This window comes from Phaethon aethereus, assembly GCF_964289735.1.
Source record: "Phaethon aethereus genome assembly, chromosome: 5".
Taxonomy (NCBI): Eukaryota; Metazoa; Chordata; class Aves; order Phaethontiformes; family Phaethontidae; genus Phaethon; species Phaethon aethereus.
Window position 1 is genome coordinate 57323641 of NC_138579.1, and position 25302 is coordinate 57348942.

Below are 25302 nucleotides of genomic sequence, written 5' to 3' on the forward strand. Positions count from 1 at the left end.
TCGTGTTGGTTGATAAGATCCTACTTATTCCAGACTGTCATTAGTTGTGGCTTTCAACATTGTAATTCCAAAGAAGATACTACCTATGATTGTACATTAAGCAAAACAAAATATCATTTCACATCTAAAAGTGGAAGTTACAAAAAAGTATCTTGCACCTTTTACTGCAATGTTTTGTATGAATATTAGAGGTGGCTTGGCATTCATATGTCAGACCATCCTTTCCTCCATATCAAGGAATGGGTGCAAATGCTCATCTAGAACTAAAATATTTTTCTTATTTTCTGGAAATGAAGGGTAGGAGTTTTCCATTTATTTCAAACATCTTAAACATTACTTAACTAAATTAACATATCGTGACACTACTAGTACAGCAGAACTCCATTCAGTAAATTTTACATGTCAGAAGAGAAAAAAATAATTGAAAGAATGATCCAGGAAGCAAAATAATGTTTAGGACAAAATGCTGTTGTGTTGGAATCTGTATGAAGGTGGTGTAAAAGATGGGGCAGTATTTCGCTGTGTAGGCATCTTATTCGCAGTTTTACATCTATAGTTTCACATTAAGCTATAAGCTGCTTATGGAGAGAGGTAAGAATTTAATAAGAAAGCGCATTAAAAATTTCTAATACTATGTGCAGTTTTGTACATCAAATGATGCTGTCAGGACACAGCATCCTCAGATCTAAAACTGAGATGGTGCTATAGAATATGTGTAAGTATAGGCTTTCTCTAGTAACATTTTAAAATACCTAATATAGTGAGTTTTGTAGGCATTGAGAGATAGAATATCATTAAAAACAACGTTATTCCATAATGTTCAGTGATGAGATATTTTGCACTTCTATTTGGCATCTTCTATTGGTCCTCCGACTATTACAAAATTCAGCCAAAGCTTACGAAAGCATCCATGGGTTTTCAGTCGGGTTCAGAGATAAAATAATAGGGAAGGTGAACCAGTGGCTTCACTTACTATGTATGGGAACATGGGGATCAGTTCCCATAGTCCTGTAAATAAAGGATATTTATGAAGTTTCTGGTTCTACACGTATGTGTAAATAATGTGAACAGAGAATTAGGCCTGCTGAGTTGTTGATTCCAGTGTAATGAAGAGGCTATAAGCGCTGTGAACATCATTGTTATCGAGGGACTTGTTTATTCTGATATTTAGTACTTGTGTCCCATCTTCAGAAGGAGAACGTTTGGTTATTTCCATTTGCCTATGAAACTTCTCCTGTTTTGTTATGTGAGAACTTAAAGCGTTATAGGACCATTCGGTTGGAGCTGGTTGTACAGCCTTTGTAAATGAGAAAAATTACAGGATTTGATTTTCAAACCTTTTTATTACTTTCTTGTCTCCTTGAGATAGACATAGCATTGGCCTGCTATTGTTTTTTGTGCTTAATGTGCGTTCTCTGATAGTGAAAGGAGAACCAATCTTGTGCCATTTTAACTTAAGATACTAACTTCCACAAAAAAAAATGGATTTGTGTGTGGGGATGTTTGCACAGAGAAGATTTTTGAAATTTTTTTCCTACTTTGATGTTTCAGTATTTCTGCTATCATTATTAACATAGTTTCTGGCATCTCAGTGTGATTTTTCTACAGAAGAGGAACTGTTATATAATTACATAATGGTTAGATTTTCTATTTTTTTCTGTTTATCAATTTGTTTCACTTCCAATACCTCCCCTATCCTTTGGATTTTTTATTTTTTAATATACTATTTCCTTCTGTTGTACGGCCCACAAATACTGTTTATATCAGAATAACATCCTCCTCCCCCTCCCCTCCCTGATCTGGGGAAGTACAGTCGTCTGTATTTAAATGGGAAAAACCGAAACTGAATGTCAGGATATTTTTTCAACTCTCTCAAGTCCTGAGTGAATAGCTTAAATGGATGGACCATCTTTCCTCTTCTCTTGTTTGTAATTTTTTTTCCTTTAAAAGCATTGGAATTGAGCATTAAAGTCAACAATAATAATAATGTTAATAATACAAATTTTGCTCTCTGTAGAACACCACCATGTCCATTTTATTTTGGTGTGCTGTGCCCTGGACTACATTCTTCTCAGTCAACAGAATAAAACTACTAATTTTTCTTTTCTCTTTACATCATATTTTAGTGTTTGCATCACTGTACATATTACTCACAGCCTATGGCCTCTGCTATATCATTATATTCTAATTCAGCAATAACAGGTTAGCTGTGAGTTTTTAGTTGCAATGCATAATATGTATTTCTCTGTTTATATCCAGTATTAGCACATTTTTCCCACATAGAGTCTGAACAGCTCATATTAGTTATATATGAAGCATTTCTACACCCACTGAAAGCACTAAAGCATTCTAATTGAGTCTCTACTTGGTTCTGAAAAACCCTAGGAATAATTTATTCAGAAAATTGTCGTTGTCTTTCTTCCAAATACGCATGCATGAATTAACACTTAATATGTACTTGACTTAACACTTAATATATAGTTCAAGTATTTTTTAGAATGTAAGGTGACAAGTTCTTCTGGAATTTGAGAGTAAGTCTAAGAAAATGGCTAATGTATTTTTTTTTTTCCTTTTTAAAAAAAGTCAAACAATACTAAAGTAGAATTGTATATATGAGATAGTAACAAAATCATAGTTAAAGTGCTCCAAGGCTTATGTCAGCTATCGTTCTTCTTTTCATACGTGTTAAAGAAAGTAAGGAGTCCAAGATTTTTGTTGGAATTCCGCTTTTTACTGGGTGCTGGTTTGGAGGAGGGGAAGGTTGAAGCTCTGGCTAACATCACATTCTTTCCCACATTCCTGACGTGGATTACATTTTAGGACTCAACTGTGGATTCACCACATCCCTAAAAATGGGGCAACGTTATAATTGTGCTGCTCCATGAGCTGACCCGGCACTCCTCGATCCAAGCCTTTGCCTAGCAGGTTACTTTGACAGTTGTTGGAACTGTTTGATAGTAACTTGTGAACAGTTTATGTTGATCCAGTCACTGCAGAGTTGTTCTTTTGAATGTATTGCATTACTTTGTTTGGAACTGTCAAGGAAGAAAACCTCTGAATGTAAGATATTCCTCAGGAAACACTTGAGAATTGCTAAGAAGCAATGCAAGAACAGAAAGTCCAGCAAACACATGAGATCAAAAAAAAAGTTAAAGGCCACGAAAGACACATTGTCTCAGAAGAGGTGGTTATTTGCAGGAGCAAAGCTAAGGTACAAGCATTTGCTGGGAAATGCGAAGGCAGGTAAGCCTGCCTCAGTTGCCATCCAGTGATGGCAAATAGTTAGGGGAAGTATTCAGCTGGATTACTATATGCATTCTCGTGACTTATTTGTTCTTAATGCAGAATAAACTGTTCTATGATTTGTGAAGTCTGAAGAAGCGATAAATTCTTCAAATTCTTTTGAGAAGGAGAAAAAACAACGGAGTGCGGCACGTTAAATGATCAAATAGGGCACCCGAAGGCTCAGAGGCACGGTGGCAAAGTGAGGGCCTGTGAGGGCACCCAGGTCCAGGGACTCCTGCCTCTATCCCAGCTCGACGTCAGGGAGAGAGCGGGATGCGCGCTGCCCTCCTGCATGTGTACTGTCTCCCCTGGCTAGGCAAGACGTATGTGCGGACGGGACGAAAGCCTTGGTAGGATGCAACCTGAAGAGCAGTGGGGGCAGGAGCCTGATGTTTGCTGTGAGACGTGCCAGCAGCTTGGTCTGCGCAGAGCCAGAGAGGTGGCTGTGGCGATGGGGGTGCAGCTAGCCCTGCAGTCATGGTCCCAGCTCTCTCCCTCTCCTGTCTGTGGGCATACTGACGTGGGAAAAGGAAGGGGCATTGTCATCTCGCTGAGGTAATTTAATTTTCACTCTACTACCTGCAATTTTATGGCTGGTCTAGGAAAGGCACACTGGCCTTTGATAGGGTTAGGATTGTATTAAAACTCCCCTGTTCTGTGAATCGTAATCATTCCAAATTGCTCTCACCGAAGAGACAGCTTAAGCATCTGAGATTTAGTATATGTGAAATAAAGACGAATCCTGCCGGTTGTCAGTAAAGCATTTTCACCCTTCTCATAAGCGCAGCTAACTTGGACCGTCTTTTGTTTTTCTAAACCCGAGAAGCCGATTTTGCTCTACAGAACATTTTCAGTAGTTCCAAATATTAATTCCTGTTACTGTTTATGAACATAGGGTATTAATTTTTCCTTGCTCAAAGGTTAAAACACAGAATCGTTTTGAGACACGAGGGTGCGGGGGGATCTCACACCTTCACAAGAGAAGCTCTCCGCTGTGGTTTGCATGCTGGACATGTTTGCTGCGCTGCCTTCTGCGCTGGGATGCTACAAAGCACAATGGAAGCATTTATAAAACTTTTTATTGACTAAGGACTGGACAGTAGCATATGGGAACATCAACAATTGCTAACTGATCATGAAATAAAGAAATTCCAGTATTCTAGTGTTATAAAAAGAAGGGGGGAAAAGAAGTCATTCAGAACTTAGTCATATTGGTTCAGCTGTTGTAACCAAAGACTGATAAGATAATAGAGGTCTTTGTGGCTGTTTTCTACTGAAATGCTTTATCTTTATGATGCACTTGGGGCCCTTTAGAGTGGAAAGCTTTTTAAACTGCTGTTGGAGTTGGAACTCAAATTAGATGCTATTGCAAAGGCAAGGGGGCTCCTTAGTCAGGCAGCCCTCACAAAGTGACTTTTATCTCCGAAGCCTTTCCATTAGATTCTTACTTTCTTCTGTTTTCCGTGTTTATTTTTGTTGACTTTTGCTGCCCTATTTTGTGGCATTTAAAAGGTGACCCAATCAAAAAAGGGTAAATGCTAAATGCTGGGCAGAGCCTGTGAAGTAGAGACATCACAGCCTATCTGATGTGTGCTGCAGGCTGCCGTGTTAGACAGAATGGTTTAACCAGGTTATCTCTGGGCAGCTAAGATCAAATACACATTCTTTTATGTCTAGCATTATGTTTTTCTTTCTTTTCAAACAATGTCCATTAAAAAAAAAAAAGGGAACTAACAGAGGAATGGATTCATAAAGGCTTTTTTTTTTTTTTTTTAAATGCTGAAATTGCTTAACTTGATTCAAAATAATTCAAACAATAATCAAAAATTGCTTTGGTTGATGAGACTGTGGAACTGCAGTTACGTGATTTAAAGCCCTTCCTACTTTCTGGCAAAGTCCACACTTTCTTGCATTACTGTCTCTTGATTTCATGAAAGTCACACTATGTGTTTATTCTAAGAACATAACAGGAGTAATCATTTGTGATTTATTAATTTGTATTTCCTGTAAGCATGTGGGGCAAAAGGTAGTTTAGATGCAATGCATAAACAAGGATGATATTTGTCATGGTTTACTCTAATCACAGAATTCAAGAGAACCAATAATACTTTGCAGCTGTGTAGAGATTCCATGCAAAGATCTCAAAGCACTTCAGAAGCATTAACTAACCAGGCATAAAACCTCTGATTGGTAGTGTTTTACTTGGTGTTCACCTTGGGAAACTAAGGCAAGCACATTCAAGAACCCACAGTAATTTAGTGTCAGGGCTAAGAATCCTACTTCAGCAAGCCTTGGCTCATGCCTATAAATTTTTGGCTTATTTATGACTCCAGTATTTTGTCTTTTATTCACTTGATAGAATATGTGGTTTTATCTTGCTTGCTTTTGCTGAGTGTCAAAGAGATTAGTTTAAATTATACTAGGTAAGTCTAGAAGTCTATTTTTTCTTATTCCTGCTTATTTTTTTCCCTTACCAGCAGCTATTACTCTGCCTCTATCTCATGACAACTTGCCACAAGGACAGTTTCAAATTTAACATTGAAAAGCCTCCTGTGCTTGTTGACATGCACCTACATGTGTGTATAGACTGAATATGTAGTAAGAGGTGTCAGAAGTGTGTTAAAGTGGTAAACCACAGATTGGTAGGAACTATAGTTATAGTACGTACCTATACCTACAGGATACTAGATTTTTAATCTTTTTTGCAACCCTTAAAGAAATCTAGGTAGATAAAATGCAAGATGATGTTTATAATTTTTATTAAATGCATTTCATTCTAAGATATACAACAATCTTTTTATTATTTTGTGTACCAGAAGTCATGTAGTATTGTGATCAGTTTTAAAAGGTAGTTTTTTGCCACAAGCAGAATTCTTTCTAAATGTACTTTTAGACCACAAGTTGAACTCTCCTCTCTCTTTCAGCAGATTTATAGCTACTTTTTATTTTCTCACTCCTGGTTAGATTGACCTATGACCAGAATTTCTCAAAAGTTCTCTTTGATGCCTTAGTTCTGTTCAGTCAGACCATTTTATCTCAATTTGTGCTCAAATCCATACAAAAATAAAGGGTAAAACAATAAGCACACATGGAAAAATTAAATAATTGCTGCAATCAAATTATTTTTTAGCTTGTGATTATAATCACAAAGGCAAGAATATATAACCAAAGGACAATTAATAACTATTTTTTCTGAACTTTTGATAACACTAGCTGTTACATTTTCATTTTAAAAATAAGTCCTTAAACACTATTGACTTCCCACCAATACTCAAAATTTAAATACTGCTGGTAAAGGGAGTCAATGGATCAAATTCAGTATATCTGAAGTCACTGAAATAAAGGCCCCTAAGAAAAATGTGTCAATTTTAAAGGTCTTTCCTAACTGAAGACCATTTTGTGATAGAGCCAAAGGTTAATAAAATCAGTAGTGAATGTTGCAATTTTACAGATAAGCTATTCACAACAAGTGTAGTTACTTGAATAAAAAGCTAATTCAGTTCTAAAATGCCACATGCAGTAGTAGTGAATAGCTGCTTTTAGGTGCTTTCTGGAGGAGGATAAAATACAGAATCACAGCACTCTTCTTTTCCAGCATCCCTGGCTGCCTGTAAATTGCTGTGAATGGGACTGTAGGCTGACAGGCTCTATTAAGACAAACTGCCTTTCTCATCGGAGAGATAAAATAAATCAGGTGTTTAGTCAAATTAAAATACTTCAGATGGAGCAGGCCCTGGGGAGCACTGATCCACCTGACAAATCTGAAAGAAACTCAAGACAGATGTGTTTTGGGGATAAGGAAGACCCCATAGAAAAAAAAAAAAAAAAAAAAGCACTCCTGTCTTTGGAGTAAGAGAATAGGATTAGAACAGAGTGTGAGCTGTGATATATAATATTTTATGGAAGCTGGCATATTTATTGTATATTTTTACTGAGTTTTTTGTTTTATCTCTTTTTATGGCAAATACATTTTACAGATAGCTATATTTTTATTATTTATAGATATTTTTAGTCAGCAGAAGAAGTTTATTTACTGGTAATGAGTTTAGGAATCTCATTGCTTGCTGTAGTAAGTGGATGCAAAACAGATGATGATGGCACACAGCTACTGATGACCTCTCTTGGCCCAGCCAGATCAGCTCAATCTGGTCTGCATTCTGAGCAAGTTGTTTTTTATTGGTATTTAAACTGTAAAATAATGGTTGGGATTTTCCACTCTACAATTAAATTATAACTCCCCCCCCACTGTGTGTACAACAACATTCTGCATCTTAAGCTTTTTCTTGTCTTGAGCAGTGTTTGGTTAGGTGTCTTGCAGCTTCATGGAGGTCTTGTTATTTTCCAGGAGCACAGTGTACATTTGTGGTCATCAGTTCTATTCTGCTGTTGGATTACATAGCACAGTACAAATTAAAGAGTAGAGTACTTTAAATGGGGTCATTCATTTCAGATATATTTCTCTGGGGGGAAAAAGGAAAGAAAAACAATTACTATGAATTCCTGAATAAGAACAGTATTTCTGCCTGCTATTGTATAAAATTCAGAAAAAAAAGAAAAAAGACCTTGTAAGTTTGCTGCAACTATATCAAATGGTTCTAACTTAACATGACAAAAGAACCAAATTTTGTAGCCTTAGCAGTCACTCTTTGTGGTAGCTTTCTACTCATATTACGAAGCAAGTACAAAGTATACAGAATAATATGGAAATGGAGCAGGAGATTAATATCTGCTTTGGGTGTGTAAAATATTTTATGACTGTAAGATCAGGGCCCTGCATTACAATGCCAAAGCTGCTTGACAGATGTGAAAGTCTCAAGCTGTGGTTTCCCAGGTGGCAGTGCATGGCAATAAGTATCATTTGAGGCAGCAGGTTGCTTCCCATTGGCTTTCTAAAATAGATGGAGTGGTTGGTCTCTTCTAGTCACAACGGGCAAGGGAGATTTTCTTTGGCAGAACAGCATTTTATCCGCGAAAAAGAATTTCAGTGTACAATAACATATGCAAAAGCACCTAAGTAACCTTTGATCCATGATGCAAAATCTTCAAGACTGAATAATACAGTTTAAGAGGGTTAAGGTAAGTCTATATTGAAGTTGTAGATAATTGAACTGGTATCAACAGTGTGGAGCTCAATACAAGCTAATGGATCCTGGCAAGGCAGTACCTTCAGTGCAGTCATTTTTCTGGCCACATACCTGTCTAAGCTTACTTTCAAAAATCTTTTTTTTTTATTGTTTTGAAACACCTTTTTTGCGCAGAACTCGCTTACTGCTTCAGTTGTGCATCTCACGCTAAGGTTTTGCAATGAGTTGGTCTGAATATTAGAGCGTCCTTTAGCTTTAACTTTATGCATCCATCATACTGCTTGTGACTAAGAAAATTGCTAACAATTTCTAAAACCTCTATTACAGCAGAAGTTATTCATTTTCCTTTGTCCGGAGGCCTGTGTCACATGTATACTGAATTAAGATTTGGCATTACAGGATACTGAAACACCAGTTTGTTGCAGACTCTTTTAAAACTAAGATAGTTAATAGTGGCTAAGAAATTGGATATTTTCAGTACTGTATGTTGTTAAATGCAGTTAAGAGATGTACAGGAAAAAAGGTACCCTTTGTTTCTGGGAGTTTGCTTTGTTTGGAGTGAATGACTTCAGCCATGCAGTTTCTTTTTCCATTGAAAGCAACTATAGACAGATATTTTCTTGTATGCTGCTTTTGCAAATAAAATTCTGTTTAATGTTGGTCCCATCATAGCACAATGTAAGTAGTGGAGCATCTTAGGTTTGTGATGTGCTTGGCAGGAGTCTGTTTTGCCTTCCCTCTCCTTATGAAACCTGTCAACCTCTTTCTTCTCTTCCCTAGAAGATATCCATCTTACTCCTGGGAAGAAGGTGGAGTCATAATTTTGGTGACAGTTTCTCCATTCCCTCCCAGGTCCTGTTCCTCACACATTTTCTTCCTCTTCAAAAGTCCCGTGACAGCTTTACCACAGTCCTCTATTGTGAATGGAGGAAAGGAAGGGGGCGAATACCCTCCCTTTTCTGCCACTTCTCATATCATTGTGGCAGATTAGAGACTGGACTAATTCTTGATTTGGTTCACATCTTTTCTAAGGCTCAGTTTTCCACTACAGCATAAAGTTACTTCATTTATCCCATTCCAACTGTAAACCTCTTTCAGATGCTCTTCCAGTACTCCTGAACTGCTACCTTACTGTACTTATATTACGTCTTACAGACCTGTGGGTCTGAGATACTCACACAAGGAAATGCAGCGTATGGCTCAAATATAGGAGCTGACATTGCTGTTTGTGACAGAGTAATATCTTCATACATAAGCTAAGATATTTTTGGATTTATTTGCAAAAGTACTCTCTATTTAGGAGACCCATGCAATTTGCCCATAAACAGACCATTAAGCATCATTAGTGCAAAGAATAAATGTACCGTAGTTTCATATTAATTAAGTCCTCTCTGTAGAGTAAACTTTGAAAGTTAAATGAAAATTTTTAAGCCATTTTCTCAGGTTAGCCATTTCTCTTAGGGACAAATAGAGCTCATTTTTAGTAGGCATTCCATAACCAAAGTTTACGTTCACCGAGATGACCTACCAGATATATGGGTATTTTAGAGAAATGATCAATAAACTATTAAACTGCTTCCTCCACTGAACAGCATTTTTTTTTAGCATCTTTACATACTTGGGGAAAAAAACAACAAAATATTTAAAGTGAAGGAAAATTATGTCTAATCAACTGTGAATGTATTTATCACACTGGGCAGATTTAGATGGAAAAGATATTGGGATTTGTACATTGTGCATCATTAATTAATCCTGTCAGAAAGAAAGAAATACTCTATATCTTTTTTTTTTCTGCTCCAATTTTTGTTATATCCTCCACTGCTTAGAGCACAGCAAAGCTATGTGTTAGATTCTTTTGGGATCTTTTGTTAATAAAATATATATTCAAGCTGCCACTTGAAATAAGCATGTAGGTGATTCAGCCTTCTTTTTTGGTGAATATTGCTTGGTAACTATTGTCTATCTCGTATTTACAGTACATCTTTCCTGCACATTTAGGTACACCAGAAAGCCTGGCAGAAAAAGAGCGACAGCTCTCTACTATGATCACCCAGCTGATCAGCTTACGGGAGCAGCTCCTGGCTGCCCATGATGAACAGAAAAAGCTGGCAGCCTCACAAATTGAAAAGCAACGGCAGCAAATGGACCTTGCTCGCCAACAGCAAGAACAGGTGAGGCTCCAAGAAAGAAACCTGTGCAAATGTTTCATGCAGAATGCTTATCATAAACACTGTTCTGCTTGGTGTTTCCTTTCATCTTTTTTGTTATAAGAGCTTAAATACCTTAAGAAATTACATCTTTTTCCAGAAGGAGAAAATATTATAAGACCCTCAGAAAAAAAGTGGGTGTGGACATTCAAATCACTTCTTTCCTAGAATAAATGGCATTTGATAGATTTCACAGTTTGTGCTTCTTACACTGAGATGCAGTTTTGGGAGTTACAAATAAGCCAGAGTATAACCATTACTTAACTTTTTCTCTTTTTGAAAAGAAAATAATTGAACAGAAAACCTTAAGCATCCCCAAACCTTCAAATATCTTCTACAAGTAAGGTTTGATTTGTTTGTTTGTGTTATAGGGTTTTTTGTTGTTGTTGTTGTTTTTTAAGATGCAGTTGTCCAAAGAGCTGTCCTTTTCTCAGTGTACAAAAGTGTAACAACAGTGATCTCATACACTAGTCCCCTAGGCATTAGTCAAACGGATCCAAATTAATGTGTGGTTTTTAGGAATCTGACATTATTACTAGAATTATCTTTTCAGTTAAACGTATTTTATGGAATATATACAGCAATATATGCTCTGTTGATTTTAATGAGTTGTGACGTCTGGTATTTTATGTGCTTGAGTATTTGCCCACATGTAGGAATATGGACTCATCCCCTAATGGAAAATAACATAAAGGAACACTGTAAAAAATCAGAAGTTAGAATGTCATTTAGCCATCCAGAGATGACACAGTAATTAACTATTGACACTTGTGAATAAGCTAGCACAAATTAATCTTGACACATTTGCAGACGAGTGATATCTTACAGTGAACACTTTGTAATTATATTTCAAAATGAAAATTAAATGACACTTAAAACTAGGTTGTCATGCTCAATGAAGCGAGTATGTAGCTCAACGGATAGGCAAATAAAATTCAGAATTTGAGCCACATGGTGCTTGTGTACCCTACTTTACTGTGTCAAGCCTATACATCAAGACTATGCTATGGTAATTGCATTGCGGGGTATTAAATACATTTTCTGTCACAGTACTGTTTCATCTAAGAGGAACCATTGACATTAGATGCTTCATTGTGTATTTCTGGTTTTCATCAAGAAATGCCCATTCAGATGGTACTGTATTGTACATACACATACAAAAAACTGTTCACAAGCAGTCTGAACTCGGCAGATCAGTGCCTTTGCACATGTACCAAAGATGTCACCCTTGCCTTGGCTATAGCTTACCAGGTTAAGTAGCATCCAGGTCACCAGCAGCTCCAAACAATTCTGCGCATCGGATACTGTGTATCTGTGAAAAAAGATACAGGACTCACAAAAAATGACCCATGATGCAGCTCCATGCTGTGTCCAATTTCAATGTGAAATGACAAATAATTACTTTCTGAAGCTGAATATCATGATAATCTGTCTATTACCTTCACTGAGATTTTAGCAGCAGGGACAATGTGGACATAAACCCGACAGAGCTTATCTTTAGTGACAAGCGCTACACTTCTAAGATGGAATAGCACAATTGGTGCGTTACTCATTAAAAATAGTAACTTAAGAACTCATGTAGGTTTTAAAAGATTACCTGTAGCACAGTTACCCTTAGAGTTGCTTTTCCAAGTGTAGACACTACTGCTGACCACTGATCTGACAATAGATGACCTGAGGTCCTAGGAGCTGCCCGTAGGTCACTTGGGCACACAGGCTGCTAGTTCTGCTTGAACTGCCTTTTTCACTAGCAGACTAGGACCTGCTTCTTCAGTCTTCATTCACCATATTTTCATTGACTTTACGGGGAGATTTATCCAGAAATATTTGAATACCAGTCTCATAAAGTGAGCTTGATCCCTGTTACAAGCATCAGTGTAGGGAGCTATGATAGATGCTTGTTTCCTTTTCTGTGTGGCACTTGGCCTTGATCCAACCCCAGAATCACATAGACCTCAATTTGTCTCTTTGAGGCCGTATGCAAGACTTCAAATATGTATGGATTTTGTGTTGATCTCCTATACAAAACTGAATTTTAACTGTAGCAGTGAAATAAAAGACAAAGCTATTTCCAAGTGACAAAGTGAGGGATTAAGGAAATGACAGATTTGATCTCTGTGTGTGCACAATTACAAGCTGTTAACATGCAACTGCAGATTCCTTAGGAGTTAATCCGAACAGTTTTCACTAAAACTATGTGATCGTTTACTGTTTACTTCCAAATCAACCTTGCTACATTTCTGTGATTTTTTTATCATAAAAGCATTTTACTTAACTTTCTCTGTTTGTAACAGAGAGAGTAAGTGTGTCGGAAGATGGTGGGGAAGGAGTCCAGGAGGGTTTTTGGCAAAACCGAAAGAGTGGACTTGAGTGACCAAGCTACCTTTGTCACCAACTTCTTGCTGGCTTATGTGGTGCCTCTGCTGTAGATAAATATTTATAGGAGGGGAAATTATACTTAAGAAATGAAGGTAGCAGAACACTGCTGAGGCTGGGGTTTCCAGGAAACGCAGATCTTGTCCTTGTTTCAGGCTGCTGCACAGTTACCCTTCTAAAGCAGAAGTCCAGTTGTTCCCCCAGCTCCCTGCAGCTTCTTCCCCGTGGCTGCAGTCCCTGTTACCTATTGCAGGGAGCAGCTCTGTGGTCTGAGGGCAGCACCCTATACCCCTTCTGCTCTTGCATGCTGATTTTGGATGGTTTGTGGGAATTGGGGAGAGGGAGTGTCTGGAGCAGATTCTCTCTGGTTAGCCTCAGCGCTCCCTGCCCTGAGCACTTGCTTATCTCCATCTATGTTAAAGAAGGGATATAGTGAACCTTTACCCTGCAGATCCTTTACTGAACCTACCAAATGAGGGTAAGAATATCTACATATTTCATAGGGTTGTGTTGAAGGTGAGTTACTGAGCATTACTCCATTTATGCAGAATGAGACTCTACTTCCTTGAGGAGTTCCAAGAAAGACTTTGAGATTTACAAGAGACGTACTGTGCTGCTCATTGTGAGTGAAGGTAGAGAAGCTTGCCCTAGGAGCTTGTGCTGAATAGTGAAACATCTATAAATACTAGCTAAGGCTCCAGTTCAGCAAAGCAGGAAAATGTGTCTTTAACCTTAAGCACCTGAGTAATCCCATCCCCATTCAGCAAAGCACTTAATTTTAAGCATGTGTTTCATTCCCATTGTAGCTAACAGTAATGCATCATAGTCAAAGATCACCACAGGCTTAAATGCTTTGTTGAATAGTGATGAGATTATTCACGTGCACACAGCTAAACCCGTGTTTCTATGCTTTGCAGAATTGAGGCCTAAGTGCTTAAAATACATATTCCTTACTGGCTAACTAGATTTTTATGTTGCATTTAAATTTAAAATGTTTGTCACATATATAGATACCTCTAAACTATCCTTAATTTTTTTAAAAAATAAATGATGTTTAATAAAATATAATAAAGAATAACTAATAAGATGTTTTTCATTCATAATATTGAAGTTTCAATATTACTGTTTTAATTTAATGGAAATTTTATTTCTAATAGATTGCAAGACAACAGCAGCAACTTCTGCAACAGCAGCACAAAATCAATCTACTGCAGCAGCAAATTCAGGTCAGTGTGTTTTATTGCTCTCTTCTGATTATACTTAAATTCCATTTATGGAGAGAGAAGGGTCTAAAATAAAGCAGCCATATGCTTTACTAACAAGCCTCAGTAAAGATGCTTCTTATGGAGGGTCTTTGTGTCTTAGAAAATTACTGTCAAACATCTTTTTTGTGGAAAGAGCTTTTGTTTACTAAGCAGAGTTTTCTTAGGAAAGTTAGGAACTCTTTCTTAAATCTTGTCATTTAATCCTGAAATCTGCAATCAGTTTGACTTGTATTGTGTGAAGTAAAAGCACGGTTTCAATCATTGTTTATAGGATTCCTTATTCTACAAAGGCAAAATTGGCTTCATAAGAAGTTTAGAAGAATGTTTTCCATTTCATTAACTAAAGCAAACAGCTATAGAATAGGATGATAGACATTGAGACAGTACTAAGTCCCTGGGACCAGTCTGCTCATGTACAAAGAACCACAGGTATATGTGTCCAATGTACCTTCGGAGTAACTGTACCTTTGTGGATCTGGGAGGGTTCTGGAGGTATTCAGTTATCTGTACTTGTATTCAAAACCTGGTTTAATTTTGCACAAATATATGCCAGTAGGGAATGACATGGACGTAAGAAGCATTGCTGAGTGACTGTATTACCTTCTCTGCTTTCCACTTTGAAAACATTTCCATGGGCCTGTTCTTTGATTTAAGTATTTCTGTTTGGTCTGACAGATGATTGTGCTGCCAGTAATTTCTTACAAGTTTGGACTATCAGGTTTTTTTCCTTAATCAGCTGATTGCTATGTTACTAGATGCCAAAACTGAAGTTTTTCCTTCCCTCATCCCAAAGGAATGCTTGTAAATGCTTTTGCAAATATTGTAATGCTGTTTCAGTTACACTTTAAGGAGTTTAATTAACATATATAAATGCATTGATACCTGGGATGGGAGAGACAATTGAATTTTAAAGCACCATTATTGTCATAGCGTATTGGAGGACTGCATGATCATATTAGGTGTACATAAAGGGTGGAAGAGGAAAAAAACCACCAACTTTTCTAAGTATTATTTGCAAGTCTGGCTTCAGAAAACAAAGCATCATATAAAAAAGTCTTTTCTTGGCATAAAAACAAAGACTGAAACATAGCCGAGTTTGCTAAACAGAACAGTTCTTTGCATGAGAAATTTCTGATTTTTTAAACATGTTTATAAATTAGGATACAGAAAGAGGAATCATGACCAGGTAATTTTTGTTCCTATTTGGAGAATGTGTGTATGTTTTATTGGGAAGTATCCTGCTCCATAGTAAAAAGTTTAAAGGTACTTTATGTTTCAGTTCACTCACTACTTTCCAGTAACTTTACCTTTCCACTGACTCCAGGGAAACACGGTCTTAGAACAGGGTGCAGGTTCATTTTCTTTTCACTCACAATTTCCATCTTGCATAGTGCTGAACCCTCCACAAGTTTTCTTTTCCATCCTTTCTTAAATGTAGATGCAAAGAAGTGTTTTAATGATTGTTCTGTTCATGAGAGCTAAATTATTTCTTGGTGATCCTTCTCTATGGTTGTTTCAAAATTCTTGCCAATTAAGTTCCTCTTATTCCATATTTCCTCAGTAGTTTGGCGTCTTTACCTTATGTTTACATGAATCTAATCAGTGTATTTGAGGCAGTGAGGACTGTGTCCTATCGCAGCTTGTTAGCCACATTGGTAGTGGGCATCTCATTGCCCAAGCAACATTGTAGACTGCAGTATGAAACACTAGGCATGTTGGGCAGATGCCATCTCAAACATACATTGATCTTAGGAGGAGATTACCGAAAAAAAATTTGTTAGGAGATTGTTTCTTAGGCTAAACACCAGCTTACATAGCTCATTTGCTTGTGAGCCAAGTGGTTGTTCTTTGTTTATTTGTTCTTTCTTAATTCTGTGGCAGGTTTGCTAGCCAGGAGTTGCTTGGGAGAGAAGTTAGTTGCTCCGTCACTTCTGCAGTTCGCAATAGGTTTGTTGCTATTGAGTTGATTGCAAGTGTTAGTTTGTTGAGACCTGTAGCTCCCTGAGGGCTATAGGTGGGATGGAGGCAAACCAGGAGGCAGGCGAGAGATACAGTGCTGTGCCTGTTCTCCCAGGTCCCCTCCCAGCATCTTCGCAGGAAACCTCAGTACCGACACTGAAGTCGTGCTGGTGACTCTGGGTGGAATTTATCATACAAAAAGTAGCTAACTGCAGTGTAGACTCTGTCTCAATTAATTATCCAGATTGTTTTTATAGTGAACAGGGAGAAGCAGAGTGAATAGTTTTAGGATGCAATTCATCTTGTCCTAAAGTAGGCATTTAAAATATGTCAGATGAATTGTTCCCCAAAATGGCTGTTTCTCTCCATTAACTATAAAGGATAGGGAAGCCGATGCCTATAACATAGAGATCTGAAGTGAGATGAGGTGAATCACGCTCTCCGTGGCTTGAGGGGAAAAAACAAATTTCCAATAAATATTTACATTCTCAGTTTAGTTTTTGGGTTTGGTAAAATTTTGAACTGTGTCCCAAATAACTTACTTGATTTTATTCAGAAGGTGCATTTGTTTAAAGACACTCTTGAGCAACCCCTTCTCAGGAAACAGTGATTACTTATATAAAATGGTATGGATCCTTCTCTGTGCTTTGTATGCATGGAAAAACAATAGTATTCTTCCCTGCCCCTCCCATTTTGAGAAGATTACAAAATATAAGCAGCACAGGTGCCAGTTCCATCTGGGCATGGGCCTATTCATGGCACTGCTGCTTTAAATAAGTAGAGTATGTTCTCCAGGATGCAGGAGTGGGGCATTGCTGATGCAACATTTTCATCACATGAGACATACACAGTGTACCACTGTCATCTGCTGAGCTACGGTATCAATTATTAAACAATAATTTCTGTGAATAAGTGCATCCAGTAACCATTTAAACAATTAGAAATGACTTTAGATAAGGCTTACAAGACTTCTGTCAACCACATATAAAAGTGGAAATAATCCATATTAAATAAAACACATCTTTCCCTGGATACCTACTGGGTTAATTTACTGAGAATTTTCATTATTTGGTATTTATTATTTCCATTATGTTGTATATTATTTATTTATTTAATCATTTTCACACCTTATTTAATCTAGTTGTGTGTTTTGTTTTGTTTTTAAACCATTTACGGGAGCACCTTACTCCAAACTTGTTATACATCCAAAACTTTGTCAACGATCTATGAGCAAAGAGGACATTAGCTAGGCTAAACATATGGAAACAACATAGGTATTTCAAGAGTACTGATGTCATTAAAGATTCTGCATAATTGTCTCATGTTTTCGAAGTGAAGTCAATGTTACTTTCAGGGTGTGCATGTTGGGGAAAGCAGTTTTGTCTGTTGGATAAAAGGAGGAGGAATCTGGAGTTGTTCTCAGTTCTGTCTCTGATTATCTGAAATTTGGCAAATTGTTTCCTGTTCCTTGATTCAAATAATCAAGACTATTTTGAGAATCTTAAATGAAAAATTTCAAGTAAATGCAGTGGATTATTACTTTTCAGCTCAAATGTTCATAATGCTCATAAACGCTGTTCTGCAGAGGAGCCCATAGAGATGGGAGGAAATCTAGTATGCCAAATTAAGTTCTTCATTCTGCAAAGGTGTGCAGAGAAATCATTGTTTTTAGTTGAAATAAGGTTTAGAAAATACTGTAGGGCAAGTAAGAGGTCATAGATCAGTCTCTAGGTTGATTCAGATTTTTTAAAAGAACTTTTTCTTTTTTAATAAGAAGTATTCGTTCTCAAAGTAAAAGAGACAAAATGAGACTATTTCAAGGACTATCTCTTAGCCTGTGCTGTGAAAGGGAAAACCTCTAGGGATATGGGAAAAAGCTGTTTAAGGGAGGAATCTAGGGGTACCTCATGAAGATAAGACTACACTGGAGAAGGGAAGGTTTGCATCTCTAGAACGGTTCCAACCTTGAGAACCCCCTGAAGCCCTGAAATCACTGTGAATTCAGTGCCTCGTTGCCAGAGTTCACTCCTTTCAGACTGAGGCTTGGGCACTGCCTCTGACCCCACCACGTCCAGCTGAGGAAGCAGTTGGATCCCACTGATGCTTGGAGCATGTTGCTCCAGGATTTCCCTATGTGGTGGGGGGATGCAAGGGATGAAAGTTTGAGGGTTTACCTCCTCTGGTGGGCAGGCTTCATTAGGGCAAGTCCTAAATTGTGACTGAAATCTTTAAAAGGGATACTGGCTGTTGAGCTTTTCTGAAAAACTTGCTATGGCTATTACAGGAAGGGCTGGTCCAAACTGCTTTCGTCCATTTTCCTTCACTTCATTCCTCTGTACCATGCTCAATGCCATTGCAGAGCATTTCTTTTTCTGTTTGAATCGGTATGATTTCCATCACATAGAAAAACTGGCTTCCTCTGCTCTCATAAGTATTCTGTTTTAATTCAGCCACTAGACACTATTCCTAATACTATTTTTTTTTCTAGTTTTAATCTATACATTCATGCTGATGTAGCTTCATATTAATGTTCTTGCATTTTGTTTCAGTCAAAAAGAGTGAACATGACTACTGCGATAGTAAACAAACAAAGGAACAGTAACATAAAAATTACAACTATTTAAACTGTCCTTGAATAGGAATCCTTTGAATCGTGTTTAAAACTTAAGAGGCTGAACCAATGAGTCTCTCTTCTTATCCATGATTAACTACTGACAATTCAGGTACCTGGTGAGCTGAATAAGGACTATCTCTTTATGTGAAGTACATGTCTAAAGATCAGGAATAATTACATTCCACATTAGCCTTCATGGCCTTCCTGCCCTGGTTAATTAATTTTTTGCTAGGATAATAATAGTAGAAATAGATTTAAAGATATGCTTCATCATTAAGTATGTAACTGACCTCCAATTTTAAGAGCCAAACCTTTCATTTATTGCCTTTTGGAGACAGGTTAAAGCTCCTTGCAGTCAGCTTGCTGAAAGTGCCCAGGCTGGAATCTAGTTATTGTCAGTTCAGTTACGCTCTCTGAGTTTGTCTCTCTTTGTAGACTGTATTTAGCATTGACAAGCAAAAAGCAATTGCAATGCTTCTGTTCTGGCACTAGGGAATATTCTCCCCCACCTTTTTTTTTCTTTTCTTTTTTTTCTTATTGATCATGAAACTGATCCCCTTCCAGCAAGCTCTGAACAGGACCAAATAAAGCCATCGAAAGCAATTTGATACTTCTATTGGCAGGATACGCAGATCAGATACTCCCTTGAAAGAGAGCGAGAGTTATAAACAAAGCTTAGAAGTCTAGGAATAGCCCCCAGCTTCAGCAAACCCTTAAAATATTTTGTAATTGTATCTTCAATCATGAATTAGCCAGGAAAAACAGACCTTTTTTGCCTTTATATTTCACTGCTCTACGCTGTTTTTAATTGCCCACAGGCACACTGTTGTGATCTTCTTTGGAAGTTTAAAACCAGGATAAAAATGCAAATCTAATTATTTCTTTTATCTAATCTAATTAACTTCTATAAGTAATGATAGATGCACTGTAGCCTGCATCAAACATTTTAATAATGATGTTTCTGGATTAAAGAATAGGTAAAACTACTGTAATTTATAAGCAGTCAAGATTATGGCAGTAGAAAATGTAAATTATTGTGGTGGCTTAATAAACTATAGCTGCAGTTTATTAATTTACAGTAGAAAGGATACATTTCCCTTAAATTCCCGTTTGCTCATGAATTGATTCCCAGCTGTCACTGATATCTTTTTTAAAAAAAAAAACAGTTCAGTATTAAAAAAAAAGTATGTCGAACTCCCTTCTGCAATGCAGTTATGTGCACATAGAAGAGAAAAATGCTGTTATGTGCCTGTAACTTGTAGATGGCTGGTAAATCATTGATTCAAATTCACAGAGCTCTGCCATAGGTGTGGCATCATAGCTTCTGTCCAGCTCATAACTCGCTTAGTGAAAATAGAAACTGAACCAACAGAGGAAAGACATATGCTAAACATCAAAGTCAAATGTTTCACATTTTATTTATTATTACATAGTGGCTTATTAATGAGTTCTAAAATCCTTATTTGATAATTACCCAAGCAAAAGGTCTATTACAAGCCAGATTTTTCCAACAAAAGCCAACTTTGTGGCTGGCTGGCTTGGAATTTTCTCTGTCAGCGGTGTGGGAAGAGAAGTGATGTGGGATCCTTACCTTCTCCAAGCAGCCCATGCTTTAATAAATATTCCGGCGATGCTCCCTATCCTTTATTCAGCTTCTTCCATACTAAAAATGCTTTGGCATGACAGCATAGCAGTGGCCCAAGGAAAAAGACACACTGTGCTAAAGGTGCACCCCTCCTGTGCTACTCTTAAGCTTCTGGTCTTGCACTTTGGTCCCCCATTTGCAAGGATCCTGCTAGCTGCTCTGCCCCTGAGGCCTTCAGCCACTGGAAACAAGATTTATCCTGGCAAAGCATAAAGTAGTTCTGGATTTGACTCTTAACACAATCCTTAAAACTGTATGCCGTCTTGAGGTGGGGGAGTAGGTTTTTAAAAATTTTTACTGACCTTCTAAGAGTTAAAAGAGCTTTCTTGTAGTTTTCTAATTCACTATATTTTTTTTTCTTTTGAATAGCTTTATTTCGCCTACCCGAGTCTAAACAAATTGTATTTAATGCAAAAATTAAGCCTTGTGTATCTCTTTCATATGACTTCTCTAATTATAGAGCAGTAAATGGTAGAATAGCATATGTTAGCAACATGAGCAGCAGTCTATGAAATGAGCTACAAGTTAATAAAATGATCTTGTGGTGGTGTTGGCCAAATGTTAGCACACATGTTTCGGAAAGTGATATTTCAACAGACTTGAAGAATAGGACTTTGGCACACGGGTGCCGAACATGATCTGGTGTGTGGAAATTAGTTAAACCAAAGTAAATGTCATTGTTTCTCAGGCTCATGTTGGTGCAGAAAATGATAGTAGCTGCCCTCCCACTTTCCCTCTCCCACGTCTGTTTCAAAATTGGAAATGAAGGCACGGGCATCCACACTCCCCAGCTCAAGTATTGCTGCTTCGTTCACCCGGGGCGTGCTGCACTGCAATCTCACCAGTGGCTTAAGGGCTTGTTCTCAGCCGTGCCTCTCTCAAAGCCAGGGGCTAAAATCTCATTGATTCTATTGAGCCCAAACACTCGTTCTACAGCCTTTGCTTACAGAAGGGCCTCAGATTTGAGTCCTGTTAATTTAGGGGCAGATTATAACCAGCTCCCAAATAACAGCAGAGGATCAAGCAAATATTTGCTGCGCACCTGTACTGCTGCCCAGGGGTCACTCTCAGCTGGTGGTCTGCCCATTGCAACCAAGCGTGGAGTGACGTGCCGTGGCAGCCTCAGTGCTTGCTGATCCAGACACCCTGGTCTAGCTCCCGAAGAGTTTGGCAGGGATTATGCCCCTCTGAAACCCTCTGGCGCTATTCCTCTGGTAGTACAGGTCTGCATCACCCTCTCTGTCAGTCTGCATAATGTAATATTTGCAATATTGCAAGATTTAGAATAATGCAATAATAACGCGGTATTTGCTCCAGCACAGAAAACCAGTTTCCTTCCTAAGTGGCATGTGTACAAACGAAAATGGATAACTGGGAGCAGAAATTGAGCCAACTGGCAGCTTACCAACAGGGCTGATCCTGTGAAGTCTTATTTTCTTGAGTAATACTTGCATAGCCAGTATTTGATGACTTGTATATCTAAGTGTTGCTCACATAAGTAGACTTTGTGGAATTGAGCACCTCATATGAGGAAGGACTTAGAATAATAGTAGTGTGGTTGGAATACCAAAGATACAAATGAGGCAGGGGTCTTAGGGGATGTAATTTGTTTTATTAGACAAACAGATGTTGTTGGAAAAAACAGGCAACCTTTTGGGCACACCAGCTTTTTTTTAAGTCTTACATCAGTGTTACATTGAAACATATCCCAGGACTGAGAGAAACTGCCTAAGATATTGGCCTTTCATTTCTAATTAGTTACTTTTTCAGTGATGATTTTTGTGATTGACAACCATGTGATGGCCAAGAGGAAAAACAATCAGGATTTGAATTAATTTTTTTTAACACCCCCCCCACCCATTTAACAGATTCATCAGGAGATAGGAAATAAAGAAAATAGTTAATAAATTTTAGTATTGATATGACTTGATTTATGGAGATACTCAGATATACAGGCAAGACTGGAATGTGATGATATCAGAGGTCAAAATTTCTGTCTGCAGAAGCAGGTATTTGGAGGAAAATGATGAAGTACAGTCCCATATAAAAAGGCCAAAAACATTTAGCAAATAAATTGTAAAGTACTTTTTGAAATCTCACAGTAAAATCTTAAATTTACCACATGGACGAAATCCTGACCTAAAGAATCAAAATGTGTTTTGGTTGTAATTGTGGAAATGCTCCAGAATGCAAGTATATTACTGAATCAATTTGAGCATAAAAGCTTATTTTGTATATATTTAATGTCATGATAACAAGGAGGAAGTAAGTGCATTGCTCTCTGAATGCATTCAGGAATTATGAATTCACATAAAGAAAGTAGTAGTTTGTGCAAACCAGTAAATGAACAAACCAGATGCTGTTTAACATTTGGTATACATTTGTTGGCATATATGTAAAAGTAAAGTGAATGAATATTTCTAATGTTCACTGTCTTATGCAACCAGCTAATCCAGACACTCGCAAAAATGTCAAAGCGTAGCTCTCAAGGAAAGGTGAATGGCCTTGCCTGGAATTTATCTACCTAAATTTAAAGTCACCTTTAAAGTAAACACAACTTGGTTTATACTGCAGTTTACATCCTATTTCCTTTTGTCTGTTACATTAGAAACCCCTCCCCAAATAATTCGATAATGTAGTGGCTTGTGTTGTATGCAAGACTTTGCTTGTTTGAAAGAACCGGTCTTTTATATAAATCTTGTATATATCATCTTCAGCAAGTTGGGCATTTGCACAGCTTGGGTAAATTATGTCTATATTGAGAATCTAAGAAGTTACACAGTATGCATTCCATACTTGAGGGATGGGAAATAAAAATTGATATACTGTGCGGCACATGATATAACACAGTGAAATATCTTTTAAATTCCAGAGGGATGCACTGACATCACCACACTTAATTCACATGCAGTAACTCCCACAAAATGTTATTAATTTTAAATTGAAGTTTGTAATCATTCAATAAAAAGAAAACAAATGATGTAAACAGTATACAATGGTGTATTATGAAATGCTGAATTCATCTTATTCACCCACTCAAAATGCCAGTATGTTAAGAAAATATTAAAGGATTAAATAATAAAAGCAAAGAAATTCACAGTTGATGGTGAAGTGTGAAATCCATCTTGAGACATATCACCGCCCCACAGTATGGAAGGGCACTTCTGAGTTAGGGAACTTTATTTTAAAGTAATGTATTAGTCATTTTTATTCTGTAAACAAGAGATTAACCAGTTGGAGGAACATATATTAGTTTAAAATCTAGATCAGGTAGATAAATGAGTAGTGTGGGTAGTTGCTACAGCTAACAAAATAAAGTTGATAGTGCAATGTATACCTAATGGCCTAAGCAAAGACTGAGGTTCCTTATTTGACAAAGCAATTTATATAATATAGAAACAAACTTTTCTCAGAGGAAGAGGTATGGCACTTGTTTTTTGCTCTGACAACGACTGATTTGTATGAAGAACTCTACTATCACATTTCTAGCTTTACCTTTTCCATCTCATTGAATTTTATCGGTGATATATTTTCAGGATACTCATGTCCTCTGTAACTGCATATCTGAGCGTCTCATAAGCTGAAGTGTATTATCCTCGGAACACTCTTTTGAGCAGAATAAAAAGCATATAGATATTTGGGGGCAACTAATTTTAGATATCTAATTTGGGTGACTGAATTAGGACATTTGGCTCCATATATAAAGTAGTCCAGGTGCTGTGAATTACCTTCTGTTGATTAGACAACGAGGTTCCTAATTTAAGCACCTAAGTTAAATTTCCTAAGTGACTTGATCCAGTTCTTACATGAAAGTTGACTGACCTGAAATCTGTGGTTTCAGAATTCATAGGGTGGTTCACTTATGTCTTGGTTGTCTTTTCTACCGTGACTTTCTGTCAACTTATCACTTGCCTTAATTTACTTGGATGGAGCTTTTAGCCAGAGTGAATCCACTTCAGTCAGACAGAGAAATATTTGTTAATTCCTTTCACCCACTCTTCTGCCTCAGTGAAAACCATTTCTGCTAGCTTGAGTCTCCCATGTGGTCGAGCTGCTGACCACATATAGCCGTTGTCATACAGGAAGAGGCAAGTGGAGAGACTACCCTCTCTGAAGAAGTGTGTAGTTTCCCAAATTACGTATCTTCCTTACAGGTATGGAGCAACTTCCATGGCTGTGAAACATCCTTTGAACTGTGGCTTACTGTGGAGAGGAAAAATTTTTTTGTTCCAAGAATGCCTAGATTTCTTGACGGTCTTTCACACATTTTGTAGGGCATTCAAAAGACTTATGTGAAACAGCCATTAAATAATGTTTTTTATTTAATCAAAATGGCTGCTTCTAAACTGAGACCTTGCATGCCACATTTTCGACCAGAATATATTTTTACGGCCAAGTTATAAACATTTGAAAAAGGGGGCTTATAATGGAAAGGTTGACACAACATTAATTTTAGTGTTGTAAACGCAATGGTATAATTTTGGAAAAAAGCCTTTATAGCTCTGCTAAGATATTAATTGCAGGAAATTACAGCATATCCTATTAAAGTATTATGTCAGTGGCATATATAGCATATAACACCTTTGCATATTCTCCCTTGTTTTCACGGCAACGTTTTGCATTTTGATCTGTAAAGAGTAGGTGGATAAAGTGGCTCAGAGTTTCTGATCATTTTTGCTCAAGGGGAAAACACCAGCCTGGGTAATGCTTGCTTATGGCCAACTCCAGAAACAGGTCTTCTGTCAACCGGGTAAAACCAATATGGGTATTGAGGAACGAACCAAATTCTGATGAAATGAAAATCTTTCCTTTGTTTTGTGACTTTTGCACCAGGGGTTTGAATTTGGACCCAATCCTTACTGACACA

The 25302-nt window shown here is 37.5% G+C and overlaps 1 protein-coding gene across 3 annotated transcripts in view; it reads left to right on the top strand.

The window, feature by feature from the left end:
- SOX6 (SRY-box transcription factor 6) overlaps positions 1-25302 on the top strand; it is a gene marked incomplete at its 5' end in the record, with an annotated part of 229949 nt that overhangs the window by 73526 nt on the left and 131121 nt on the right. For 2 of the 3 annotated variants that reach the window (XM_082000011.1, XM_082000012.1), the window contains 2 exons: positions 10368-10540; positions 14110-14184. In XM_082000011.1, the coding sequence (XP_081856137.1) occupies positions 10368-10540; positions 14110-14184 (248 nt within the window). The remainder of the gene's footprint in view (positions 1-10367; positions 10541-14109; positions 14185-25302) is intronic. The other variant, XM_082000010.1, reaches the window with a different exon arrangement.